Source organism: Betta splendens, chromosome 2, assembly GCF_900634795.4.
Source record: "Betta splendens chromosome 2, fBetSpl5.4, whole genome shotgun sequence".
In the NCBI taxonomy this organism is placed as follows: Eukaryota; Metazoa; Chordata; class Actinopteri; order Anabantiformes; family Osphronemidae; genus Betta; species Betta splendens.
Window position 1 is genome coordinate 921448 of NC_040882.2, and position 14338 is coordinate 935785.

Below are 14338 nucleotides of genomic sequence, written 5' to 3' on the forward strand. Positions count from 1 at the left end.
TATGTCATCCTTTGGCTCATAATAGCTAGCATGCTTCGTGGTGCATAACCTCAGATACCTTTAGATTAGAGCTTTCATTTGAGCCCTTTTTAATGCGTGTTGCATAAACTGTCACAGCGGTAGACCTATAAATGGGTTGCAAACTAGCCCAGGGCGGACTATAACGCTAGCTAAATGCGAACTATTTATTGTGTCATACCTTCGTCTGTGTCTGATGCACATGAATGACTTTTATAAAGTGTAGCCCTCATGCTTCTGTTTAATTTGATGTCCTGGGCTGCACTCTGGACACAATGCAGGAGGTGGGTGAGAGAAGGGTCCTGGCTAATCTCACATCCATCCTTGACCAGGACTCTCACCCACTTGAGGACTCACTGTATGGAGAGCAGCTTCAGTGACAGACTAATTTACCGTCACTGTGTAAAGGAGAGATTTTGCAGATTTATTTCCTACAGTACCTGCTGCTATCAGACTATAATCAGCACTGTTAACTTCCTCCCAGTCCATAAACTCACCAATCAGTGGTTATGTAGGACAATTTTCTATGTGCAATATTAATATACTTATACAATATGCAATAAACCCTCCCATTACTCTTCACTCTGCCCACCACTTCAACACAACACATCACAACACAACTTGACTTATAATTCTTGCTGCTGTAATTTTATTTTATTTTTCTTTGTATTGTGCCTTGTGCTGCTTTGTGATGCAATTTTCCCACTGTGGGACTATTAAAGGTTTTCTTCGTCGACTCATTCGTATTATTCTTGACACAGGACAGGAATACAAGCAAAGTAACTGTGTCAAACAAACATCCACAATGAACTGACAAAGGAATGAACACAAACCAAGACTGAACACTATGTCTCCCACACAGGCCTATATAATACGGTACACAACAGCTTTTCAGGAATAAGAGTGTGAGCCGTTGCCACCTACAGGCCAAGAAGATGTAACACACACTGTGACGTGATTAAAATGCTGTGAGAATGTGGAGAAAATGGCAACCAATCAGAGTAGAGGCTGACACTTGTAACTGCTACAACTGTAAACCCTTATATATCCTTGTACTACACTTAGGACAGCACCTTACTCTTAAAGATGTCGTCATGTCTTGGTACTGAACTGTTACAGTACAAACCTTCGTACAGCCAGTCGGAGAGTCCATTTACAATGACACCCTCCATCCCAGAGGATGTAATTCTCAGGGAGTTACTCCTCACATCTGACTGGTAGTAGATGTTATTCTCAAATATGTAGATCTAAAAAGAAACAAGACAGAATAAAGATGTTGTCATACTTGCATCTTTTTCTTCTTATCTTTTATCTCATTAGTATATTTAAGACTCGCAGAGTTTATTGCAGCATGTGTGTGTTCTGTATATTTCACAGTATTTTCTTAAACTATATGCATTAGCAAACACAAACAGGATCTGCTCAAATTTCACTCAAGTCAGTTAAGAATTAAGTTAAAAAGTCAGTTAAGAATTACAGTTTTTGTTCACATTTACATGTACTTTCCCCTTAAATTGGTGTTTTACACAGACACATTTTAAGCTTGTGGTCCAATCGGACACTTTACTTTTAAGCATTTCTACTGTTTAAGCATGCCTACTGTTTAAAGAAGACTGCTAATATTGTTTTTCATGCTAATGAATGTCTCAATAAGGTGTCTGTAAGTTTTCAGGCAACAAAGCCCTGTAGCTCTTCCACACTGCCCTGCTCAAAGCGTGTATTTCCAGCCCCCCAGTGGAAATGCTGTTTTAGGAGTCTGTCACGTGTTCATCACCACGCCTCACGACGTCATAGGTATCATAGGTCACAGCATCCAGCTTGCCAATGTCTGACTAAAGCTAGCGGCTAGCGGCCCGCGGAGCTCATGATTCTAACAGGAGAGTCTGACACTGTGGAGCAGTGGTCCCCAAACCCTGGTACCGGTCTGTGGGTCAATTGGCAACAGGCTGCAAAAGAATCTCTCCGCTAAATCAATCTATAACTCACTGTTGATGCATTTCAAGACGCTTGCCTCGGTCTTACCTCTAATGAGGCAATGAAGCCTTCCAAGTGCTCTGCCACTTGGAGACCCAGCAGTCTGCATGTTACGCCGACGCTGCTAATAAAGCTGCATAAACAGTGGATTCACATTTATTATATTTAGAAAATACCAGTTTTTATGCTGATCGTATCATTTTATTTTGTTGTATATTTCCGCCATACCCACTGAAAATATCATGACATTAAACCCATCATGACATTAAACCCATCCATGGTGCAAAAAGTTTGGGGACCGATCCTGTAAAGGACCTGCTTGTTGCTGGAGCACATTGCTGTCTGCATTAGACGGCTGTGCTGCAGCTCCACTCTGTCCAACTGTGTGTTGGAAATACTGTTTTCTTATTGTGTTTTTCTGGGCAGGACCAATGATTACACGAGATTGGCTAAAGTAGCAAAATGTAAACCAAGTAGCGAGTGCGCTTTTGACACACCCCAAATGTGTGAAACATCCAATAGAGATGGAGAGAGGCCAATCAACCTAATGCGTGTTTAGACTGTGGGAGGAAGCTGGGGAACCCGGAGAGAACCCACACAAACACGGGGAGAATGTGCAAACTCCACACAGAAAGGAACCAGGGCCGCCTCCAGTAATCAAACCCAGAACCTTCTCACTGTGAGGAACTGTGCGACCCACCGCACCACCCTCACGTGTGAAACATGAACCACAGAATTACGTATATGTATATAAAGTGTGCATGCAAAATTCCCCATTTTAAAACCTTCTAAAAAGGTAAAGTAAGTTCATCAAAAGTAATGAAAATGTAAAAAAGGTTACTCTTGATTATTATGTAGAATTACTTTAAACTGTTTCCAAATGCTTAGCAATTGGTACAAAAGGGCTCTGGCCTCTTTTTTTTTTAATTTAAAGGTTAAAAAAAAAACTTTATGACCAAAAATACAATGTATTCTTCCATTACACTCTTGTTTCAAAAACTAGGTAGAAACACTGTCACTTGGCCTTAATTATAAAAAAGGTACCCAGTAGCTTTTTTGAAATCTTTTTAGGGAGATTAAACAAGAAGATTTTAATATGACATACATTTTCTGCAAAGAACTGCTGAAACATGCCATTTCAAGCTATATGCCAAGAACCCAAACCATGTTGTGATCCACTGCAAATATTCATTTAGCTCTTGGAAGGTTTAGTCTCGTTTGCTGTACTGTGCATCTGCCTAGAATTAGCAGCTGCACAGAAAGACTTTCCTATCATCATATAGCAGAGTTAGGCTTTTTTAGGTATCTATGAACAGAGGATCAGAGTAATGCTGTATTCAGTACAGTAAATGCACTTAAAGTTACCTGACTGCTGCAGAAGCCATCACTTATTTTATGTACGGTAACAAGTGACCCACCTCTAATGTAATGTAAAAATTCTTACAGTTGGAACTAGGTCAATGTCCAAGAAGCCAGACAGACATAGGAAAGCAGGCAGACACATCAAAGTACAGTATGTCTGTAAACAGAACCTATACAATAACAACAAAAATACCAGAGCAGCCGATTGCTTCAAATCCCTGCAGGCGAGGCAGATAAAATGAACTTAAAAAAAAAGGCAAACACATAGAAAGCAATAAAAAGATAGATTTTGCCCTCATCTTTACCAGCTGTTGTCCTTGTCGTCCCCATGCTGCGTGTTGGAGCACTGCATTCTGAACCTCTGGAGGGTTGAGCTCCCAGACCTCCCTGATGTGAACCGATATATATTAACAACCACCATCTGCTATGGTTATGCCACCATGAACATGCACTAGACAGCGTTGTTGCATATTCAGAGAGAAAAAGTATAAGTACATGTGCTTACAGTACCTGGTGTAGATGTTGTATATGATGTAGGATGCCACATATGAATACCTGTACATCTGCAATGAGAGATCAGCCACAGAGTTGAGAAACAGCAGGAGGGGAATGAAGTGCTTCATAACTTTCAAGATGTAGTGTAGCACTGACACCATTTAAATCAATGATTAATATATGCACAGCATGATTCAGGTGCACAGTGGAAATAATTTTTTTATGCAGCAATTTCACACTTAATGTCCATAAAGGTTAATATAAAGTCATGTATAAAAATTGGGTGCTGAATATAAACCCATGTTCAGCATCAAGTCATTAGGTCTCAGTTTAAACATAGAAGACCTTTACAGTGGTTTATAACAGGATGGAAGCAATTTGTATTTAACGGTCAAAAAGCTGAAAGAGATTAAGGAAGAATAGGTTGGGTTATAGTCACTAGTGTAAGAAGTACTGTACTCCTAAAAAGAATACTGTAGCTGAAAAGTGTCTAGCAGTACAGTACATGTTTTGCATCTGCCTCCTCCAGGTCTGCAAAAAAGCTGCTGATGTTTGCAGAATGAGATATTTAAAATCACTTTTACTTTTACTGTATGTTTTAAATTATGGCACAATCAGTTTCACAATTTTTCTATAATGGGAGGTTTGTGAATCTACATTTAAAACTCCTCCTGACCTTGTAATTCTTAGAACATGTACTATAGGACACACAGACTTCCTCTATGCAGTGCTATATTCAGTTACTGCAGTGCTTTTGGAGCCATCTTGCAAACAAATCAAAAAATCAATAGGAAATCCTTGACAGCAAGGAGAGAAAAAAGCCTTGTAGCAGATGACTGAATGTTACTCCACAAAGGTAAACACACATCAGAAAATAATCAGAAATAAAAAGTACAAATGTGCAAGAAGCAAAAACCCAAGACACAGAAACACTCCAGATTCACACCTGTGCAGTGCAAGTGGTGCAGTTTGTTTTTGGGAATATGCAGTGCACTTCACCGTCAGTTGGTGGTTTTAGCCTCCTTTTCTGAATTGTTCAATTCACTGTTTTTAATTTAACTCAAATCCAATTTTATTACTTTAAATGGGAAATAGCAAAAGGACTCTATTCATTAAACAAAAGAGCATAAAACATCAAAAGCCTAATGCCACAGGGCCAAACCTTGTGTGTGCATGTATGCATGCAGATGAGAGAGCACCCTCGGTACTGTACAAAACTATAATGAAAATGACAGCCTGCCAGGAAATAAATAAAAGAATGGTAACGTCAACCATGAGCCTACAACTACAATCACAGCTTGTTTTTTGTGAGAAGGACACAAATTGAAAAACAGTGTGTGTTTAATCTGGAACTCACTTGTTTGACATCATAAGCGAAGAGCGCATACTTCAAATCTGCAGACAAGGAGTACTTTGCCACTTTAAAAGCCACCTAAAAAAGAATAGATGCATTATTTGGTGTTAAACTATACAAATATACAAAAATTAATCAGGGTAAAAAGCACTGAACTCAACCAATACATGATTTATTGATAAAAATGATATATAAGAAAAAGTAGTTTGTACTGGTAAAGACCAAACTACACATGACCATTAAGTAAGTTGTTCTTTTATGAATAGAAGCATTAAAAAGGGCACACAGCTAACTCCAAATTGGCAGGTTAGAAATGCGTGTTTTGTGTCATCTGTAATATTGTTCATACTTTAATCCCATGACAACAACAAAAATGCAGCTGTCTAAAACTAATTTAGCAACGAAAGGTCATATAAACACAACGGAACCACAGGAGGGCTGACATTTCCAAAATGTTGTCTATAATATATATTTCAAATGAAACAAAATTAGAAAGACTTCTGACCAACCTGTGTCTTTTATATAAACTGTTAAATGTAATGACTAATATTAATAACTAAATATTATTAATAAAACTGATTGCTTGTATTAATACCTCCAAAGTTTTTCATTCTGATTCACTCAACCAGTGAATACGACTCATGCTAACTAAGCTCAGCCAGGCACACAGAGTGGCCAGTCTGGATACTGCACCATGTGTTATTTGTAGTGATTTTATTACCGTTGGAAAGCCAATCCCTATCAAATTCTCTTTTACAACCAATACAACCATGAGCTACATGAGTAAAATGGTGGAATACATATACAGTAAATATACAGTTGACCGGAAAGCTGCTTTAGAGACAGCAGGTTGTAACCTAGATCAGGTTACCACTGGATTATAATTACAATTAGAATTACAATTAGTTATTTATGGCATGCCGTTGATCAAACGTGGCATTTGTGGTTGAGTTTTGCTGAAGCAGATGTGAAACTATAATCAGATTACAAATGGTGGCATGATTTTGTATTCCTGGAATATGTACATGGGTAACAACTGCAGAAAATGTGTGCACCATGTGTTTTTTGAGATGGACACCTCGCATTAGCTCCCCAAACGCTGCCTACTGCTCCCCTCAGGGGATGGTTAAAAAATGCAGAGTGAGATCCCACCCCAATGTGGGATCAATAAAAAAGTTCAATTGGCATCCTGTGGGTGGTGCTCCGGGAGTATGGAGTTCAAGGCGTTTTGCTAAAGGCTGTTTGGTCTCTGTACAACTGGAGCAGGAGCTTGGTTCTGTAACATTGAGCCTCCGCGCCGCTAGAGGCGCTCCTGGGGTTTTTGTGTGGGTCTGTGAGCTCATTTCCTGTCTAATTAGTTGACTCACCTGTTTTGGTTCGGATTTAAGGGATGTCTTTTGTTTGACACACTTGTTGGTGTGTACGCGGTTGTAGCTGGATGCTACACCAAGTTACGTTTAAAGAGAGCAGAGTTTAAGGAGTGGAGTTCCTTTGTTTTCATTTGATGTCCTGTCACCACGTAAGGTTTGAGTGTCTTATGTTAATGTTCCATGTTTAGAATTTTGCCCGTGTTACGGAGCGTGTTTTGTTTAGCCTGTTAGACAGTGCTGTGGTTTAGTTCTTAGTTGTCCTCAGTTAATGTCCTGTGTTCAAGTGTATGTTTCTGCCCGTAGTGTACGGAGCGTTTAGTGTTCAGAGAGTTAGTTTGTTTCATAGTGTTTTCCTGCATTGCAACGATTTTTTGTTCTCACTTGTCGTGCTGAACTGGATCCTGCCATGCGGTGAGTGTTTGTTGTATTGAAATAAATCCTTTTGATGTTTGAATGTAAACGGTGTTGGATCGTGCACTTGGAGTCTTCCCTCTCCTGTGTTTCCCTGCAACCTGGTCTGCTGGTTGCAGCCAGGTGTCTGTGTGAGGGATTACTCAGTGTTTTATTAGCGTGGCATGTCCGCGCGGTGCCGGAGGCACGTTGGCCGTGGTGCCTGAACCCTTCGCTCAGTGTGAGCGCGTTCTCCTCCCGGCTCCGTGAGAGCCTAGTTTTCCCCGCTCGGAGCGGGTGCAGTCATTGTTCCTCTCCGCCGCTTCGGAACCGGCGGGGCGAGTTCGTAACAGGTTCGCATTGCCAGCCGTAAGTCAGACCTGTTCTGACTTACTGCCCTTTGTCACCGGTTCTGTTCATTATTTTTATGGACAGAATCTCTAGGCGCAGCCAGCGGCCAGAGGGAGTCTGGTTTGGGGACCACAGGATAGCATTTCTGCTTTTTTGCAGATCTTGTCCTGTTGGCTTAATCGGGCCAGGACCTCCAGCATGCGCCGGGTCGGTTTGCAGCTAAGTGTGAAGCGGCTGGGATGAAAATCAGTTCCTCCAAATCTGAGGCCATGGTTCTCGACCAGAAAAAGGTGGCTTGCTCTCTCCAGGTTGGAGGAAAGTTCCTGCCCCAAGTGGAGGAGTTCAAGTATCTTGGGGACTTGATCACAAGTGAGGGAAGGAAGGAGTGTGAGATTGACAGACGGATTGGTGCGGTGGCTGCAGCAATGTGGTCGGTGTACCAGTACATCGTGGTGAAGAGGGAGCTGAGCCGAAAGGCAAAGCTCTTAATTTACCGGTCAATCTACGTTCCTACCCTCACCTATTGTATGGTCATGAGCTTTGGGTCATGACCGAAAGAGCAAGATCACAGATACAAGCGGCCAAAATGAGCTTCCTCCATAGGGTGGCTGGGCGCTCCCTTAGAGATAGGATTAGGAGCTCTGTCACCCGGGAGAAGCTCGGAGTAGAGTCACTGCTCCTCCGCATCGAGAGGGCATGTCCCACTGGTCGGAGGCCCTGAGGAAGACCCAGGACACACTGGAAAGACTATGTCTCTCAGCTGTCCTGGGAACGCCTTGGGGTCCCACCGGAAGAGCTGGAGGAAGTGTCCAGGGACAGGGAAGTCTGGAACTCTTTGTTTAGACTGCTGCCCCCCCGTGACCCGGCCCGGGATAAGCGGTGGAAAATGGATGGATGGATGGATGGATGGATGGATGGATGGATGGACTGTTGTTACACAGGCATCTGCTGCTCACCTTTAGTTGGTATAGACTGGAATTTTTTTGGCATGAAAACTTACAGACACTTGTTGAGACGTCAAAGCCATTGACCCGCAAGCCACAGTCACAATCCATTTTTAATTGGCCCACAGCAAATTCCAAATATATGCCAGAATATGGCCCGCACCCGAAACCTGCCGATATTGAACTCTAGCCAGAGCTACTGAGTTGATCAAGGCAATTCCTCTACAAAGCAAAGTCAAGAAAAGAAAATTTGGCCACAGTTCATTGAAAATGACAACACCAAAGAAATGCAAGCAAGAAAGTTTTGAAGCTGTGCCAAATACAATTGACAAAACAAGACTTGGACATGTTGTGTGGAGCTACAACAGCATCTTTGTTGTTCACCAAGGTGCAGGAGAGCGGAGGTGAGGCAGTTAAAATGCACTGCATCATCCACCAACAAGCACTCTGAACAGTGATGAACACTGTGAAATGGTAAATAGAATTCAAGTACGAGCACTCTGCCAGAGAGAACGACAAATGCTCTTAACTGAAATGGATGCTGAATATGGGGACCTGCTCTAACATTCAAAAGTGTGCATCTTTAGCGGTATTATTCCCTGGGATCAGAGGTCAACCAGTTTTTGAAGGAAAAGGACCAACCGCTTCACAAGCTTAGTGGTCCTCTATGGTTGGCAGACCTTGGGTTAACTGACTCACATGAAAAGTTTGAAGCTCTGAATGTTTGAGCCACAGTTCTCCTTCAATGTTGCACACTTCCCAGCACAGTCCAAAATCAGTTCTGCATTTCCAAAGGCTGATCTTTATTATAAAAAGAGGAATATGTGTCTGTAATTACATCTCTCATGACAGAATTTTCTCAGCACTTCCAAGATTTTTCTACCATTAAGAACGATATTCAAGCTGTTCATGACTTCCCTTCCTTATCTTCTAACCACAAAACTGAATCAAAATATAAAATCTAAATATATTACTATTATGTATACAGTATGTGTTATTAATCCCTATTACCTACTGTAATAAATGTAATAATTTTATGCGGTACACAGGTAAGCAGTAAGCGAAGGTACAGATAAGGAGCAGCCTACAGCAGGGTTCTCGAAGTCACAGGTCAGCAACAGTTGAAGCAGTTCAGGCTACGGTACAGTCAAGGACGTTTCACAAAGGCTCGGCAACTTACAGGACAATCTGGAGTTCAAAGTAACGCTGGAAGATGGTGACAAAACACGACAATCTGGCAGAGGACTGAGGTGAGTACTAATGACTAAATGCACTGACTTATCACACAATGAATTACAAGTGGTGGATCACGTGACGTAAAAAGTCAAGGTGGAATGAAACATGAATGAACAGAAAACCGGAAGTGACAACCAAAATAAAACCGGACATGAATAATGACACTTTTTTTTTACGTTTTATGTTCTAAAAAAAATGTTGATGTGTTGTGGGCTGATTGATTTAGTTTACCTAAATAAACCAGGTGAGGCAACAAGTACTTCACCTTGACTGAGTGACCCCAGCCATTTGTGTAATTTACCGCATATGGCCCTTGGTTTGGACACCCCTGATTTAGAAGGTCAACAATTAGATGAGAGTCTTGAGTTATGAAAATATAAATATATACAGTGGGTTGTTGTATAAATTGCATATTCACACCTATGGTGATATGGGATTTTACTGAAGGTTTACTCATCAAAATAGCTGCCAAATGTGTTTGTTCATGGACGATGTGCAATATTTAAAACATGAAGCAAAATGTTTTTCCTGTATCTTTAGTTTACAGAAAATCAAAATCTAAAGTTGAAGCTGCAAAGTCTCAGGATTGCAAAACTGTGAAACTTACAAATGTGCTGTTGCTGAGAAGGACTTCAGTCTCATTCAAGTCAAAGTTGAACTTGATAACGTGCCCATCTCTGTTCCTGTACACCACTTCGGAGTCTGACAACAAAAACAGGAAAATGTGAACGGAAAAATTATTTAACTTAGACTGAACAATTTCTGTTGTTATTGTGTTTACCCTTTTCTAAATGTAAATAGTGTTCAATCCTATTCAGTCCATAATACTGCACAAAATTATGCATTCAACAAGATGGCAATTCATAATTCCACCAGTGGGATCACACAATCTGACCTTTTATTCTTATAAACCATATTGATCTATGTCAAAATGTTCACATACAAAGATAATGTTTATCCAACACTGTTAGATCAATAGTGGGGGAGAAGTCTGTACTGTAAGATGGCAGAGTTTTAGTTTAGTTGAGGCCAGATGTTACAGCCACAGGTCAGCAGAAAGCATGCTGTAGGACATGAGGTGTGTGGAGAATCACCCAAAAAACAAATTGAAAACAATGTCCATAAATCTAGTGAAAACAATACAGTTACATAGTAGGGGGCTTAATTAATATAGGCCAGACGCAGAAGGCTTGTGTGCATAAAATCAGGAAATAACCTAAGCTTTGGAGCTATCACTGATTGGTAAAATGAAAAGCCCAAATAACAAGGCAGGTGGAAGTATGAATGTAAGTATACAGTACATTATAACACAGCTTCACTATTATTATGTAGACTCACCACGTTAGTAATAACACTGAATTATAATTGCATTATCTGGTTGTGTAAAAGTCTTCACAACCACAGGAAGTGAACACAACCACAGTATACAGTGAAATGCTAATGTGCATGAGCACGGCCTATCACCCAGATTTCTAAATTTATCCAAAAATCAAAACTAAAAACATATGTGTTCCTCTAAAAAAAGAAAAGCAAACCTTCTGCACAATGAATAAAAAACGTACTGCCCTCTTTTTTATTACACTGGAGATTCAGAGTCGGTTAGTTTATTAACCATCGCTCTGAATGTATAGGTTTGTAATTCATAGGAACAGGCAAAGAGCAGCACTACAGTGACTGATGTGTGACCACACATCCTGGACCTCTCCACATTAGGGTCATAGCTGTTAAAAGCTGTCACAATAATTCACCTCGTGTATGAGATGTGAAGTCCTGCAGAAGATATGATGGGCATTTGAAACCTACAACAGCCTCAAACCTTAAAATATACAGAGTCTTACCTGATAAGGCTGCACAAACTAATGACATGCATTAGTTGCCTTAATTTCACCTACTGTATTACTTAGAGAATACTTGTGTTTATTTCTATTTTAGTTTAGCTCATATTTTGACCCAAATTGCAACAAAACGTAGCAAGATGCAAAAGTTTGTGAAGGATTGACATTAATCTTTTGATTTAAGCCAGTTCGAGCACATTGTGTTCACTTCACACTCTTTTTGTAAGTAGAAACATGTTACTGCATCTAATCTCACTAATTTATCCAATCTCTGCCGTTTCAAATTCTAAACATCCTCATCAAAGTGAACCGGGAACAGATGTCCCTCGCTGCCTTTCTCACTGCCTGATGAACTTCTGGAACACATTCAGGGTGAATTTGCGGCTGATTACAGAGAAAGCAATCACAGATGGCTTTTAGGCTGGAAAATGCTTCATTAAAAAAATAAATAAATAAATAAATAAAAATAGAACCATGAAAAAGTAAAATGTAACACTATGTTTCACTGATTTCATTTACATAGAAAAACTACAGGTGGTTGAATGTATTCATGCATTTAGATTCAGATCTCCCCTAAAGCAATAATAGAGACCAACACTAGAGCACAATAAAAGTGTTTTCTTTTGTAATCCACACGATGTGCACATCTACAGTGTATTTGATTTTTAACATTTATACATTCTTCTAAACTCTACTTCAATATTCAAGTGAACGGAAATGTACAGCCACATTATATTCTGGGTCTTGACACAGTCTGGTTAACACTTTTTGATTTTACCAGGTATTTTTCCAGCTTACTGTATATCAGAAGCAAGTTTACACATCAACTTACACATCAAAACATCTGGTCACATTCAAATCAAAGGTTTAAACTCTGGTAGATAAAACTGTACAACTGAACTGAACATTGGTCATCATTGGTTATTGAAAAGCATTTTTTGTTTGCAATCATTTAATAATTCAGAGATCTGTAAGAATTTATAAAGGATCTGTTTTTGTGATGCTACTGTGAGAAGTTTGCCATTTAGTTTCATGTCTCCACATGATTTACTTATTTTGCATACACCTGATGCATTATTTATGTTTTATTCACAAGTCACTGCAGAAAATGTAGTCTATTGTCTGTAAAGAAAACATTAGCAATCATGTCTCACAAACCAAGCTGTACTGTGTATGGCACTCAGCACACACTGTAGCCCTGTACCTGGATATAGTCTTCATCTTCCGAGGTAAACAAGCTTTGCTTTAAAGACACACAATGTAAATGTAGCCCTTCTGTTGATTGACATGCAGTTAGTGTATATACCTGCTTTGCTTGTAACCAAGATCATTAACATGCTTCTAATATTAGAAAAGCTATTAAAAAAGGGTCAGATAAATACTAGCCTAACAACTTCATGACTGAATGCTTCATCTGTTTATGCTTAATTTTAGTGCAGACACATGCTCTGTGGTCAGGAAAAAGATTTATCTGTGCTGAAATGTTACCTCAGTAATATTCCTCTCCTGATAGTGGCAAGGAGATGCAACCTCACGTCTCTAGCTACTGGTATTATTCATTTTTTTTATTCAATGTTAAAGTAAGTAAGAAATCAGGCCCAAGTGTCCCTCATGCTCTAAATTAGAGCGAACAGCTATTGAAGTCTGATTCAGACGTTAGAGGTGAAAATAGAAAATGAGATAGAGGATGTCAAGAAAGTAATTTTCATTACAGACCTGCTTGAATTATGCCCACAACACCTCCTGAGGCAACAGCTGTAAAACCAGACCCAGACCACTCTGGGCTACCTGGGTCTGCATTAGATTTATACCACACAACATGTCAGATGTTAATTCCCCAGCTTCATCATTACTGTAATCTCAGGCAAATAGCCAAAAAAGACGGCTGACCCTGTTGGGTGCAAAAATCAGTACTGTTTAACAATCAGCACTACATACTTGTGACTCTCCCTTTTAGAATATAGTAATGTTATATATACTGGAGATCAAAATTGAAAAACAGTTTATAAATAATTGAACAATTCTGAATGTCCTTTTCACTGCTCCACAGTTGAAGGAGTTTGTGTCCTGTCTATGCCATGCTACTAGAACACCTTTTACATACAAAATAACTACTAATGCTCCGAATGACTTCAGCACATCTGCGACCACAGGGCAGCACTAGTCTCTTTGGTCCACTTTTCTTCCAGTCTCCTCCACAGTTCATTGACTGTAGTGGGTTTCTTGGCCATAACTTTATCGCCCAGGGTTTTCTAGAGGTTCTCTGTTGGGTTGAGATCAGGACTCTGTGCAGGTCATGTCATTATTTCAATGTTTTCTGTTTCAAGGAACTGCTTTACCAGTTTTGCTGTGACATGGAGCGTTGTCATGGATGAACACTGAAGGCTGATTGGGTGATGAACGAAGGGAAGGAACCATATGCTGTTGAAGAAGGTTCTGATAAACATTTGCATTCACTTTGTCATGTACAGTAGCTGTATAGAGGCCCAACTCCCGCTGCAGAAAACATGCCCCAAACCGTGACACTTCCTCCTCCACCTTTCACTGACTTCTTTATACACTTTGGGTTCAGTCTTTCTACAGTTTGTCGCCGAATAATGGACACATGGGACCCAAATAAATTAAGCTTTCATCACTGAAGTGAACTTTGGACCAGTTCTCTTTCTCCTAATGAGAGGTTTGGTCACTGCAGAGTGGGCAGTGTGGAAATGATTGCCCATTGAAATCCTCTGCAGTATCCTGGCCTCTCTTGTATTTGTCTTCTGTGGACGACCAGACTTCTTGGGGGACTTGAATGAGTTTGTGACGTTGTAAAGATTCAAATTTCAAAATCTCAGATTTGGAACGACTAACTTGTCATGCTATGGCTGATAGGGTCATCCCCTTTGGCCTTCACCTGGACAACCTGCTGCCGGAGGCTTTCAGTTACTTTACAACGACCCACCATCTTGCAGAGTCAGTGAAACTGGAACTTAAGATGCCAGTTACAGTAAATAGGGCTTGACAGAT

The 14338-nt window shown here is 40.2% G+C and overlaps 1 protein-coding gene across 5 annotated transcripts in view; it reads right to left on the reverse strand.

Moving 5' to 3' along the window:
• The window catches only part of LOC114845068 (inactive dipeptidyl peptidase 10-like), a 64408-nt gene that overhangs the window by 21043 nt on the left and 29027 nt on the right, over nucleotides 1-14338 (reverse strand). For all 5 annotated transcript variants that reach the window (XM_029132881.2, XM_029132874.3, XM_029132865.3 and 2 more), the window contains 5 exons: nucleotides 10102-10196; nucleotides 5207-5281; nucleotides 3865-3917; nucleotides 3660-3741; nucleotides 1145-1265 (listed from right to left, as the gene is read on the reverse strand). In XM_029132881.2, coding sequence (XP_028988714.1) covers nucleotides 1145-1265; nucleotides 3660-3741; nucleotides 3865-3917; nucleotides 5207-5281; nucleotides 10102-10196 — 426 coding nt within the window. The remainder of the gene's footprint in view (nucleotides 1-1144; nucleotides 1266-3659; nucleotides 3742-3864; nucleotides 3918-5206; nucleotides 5282-10101; nucleotides 10197-14338) is intronic.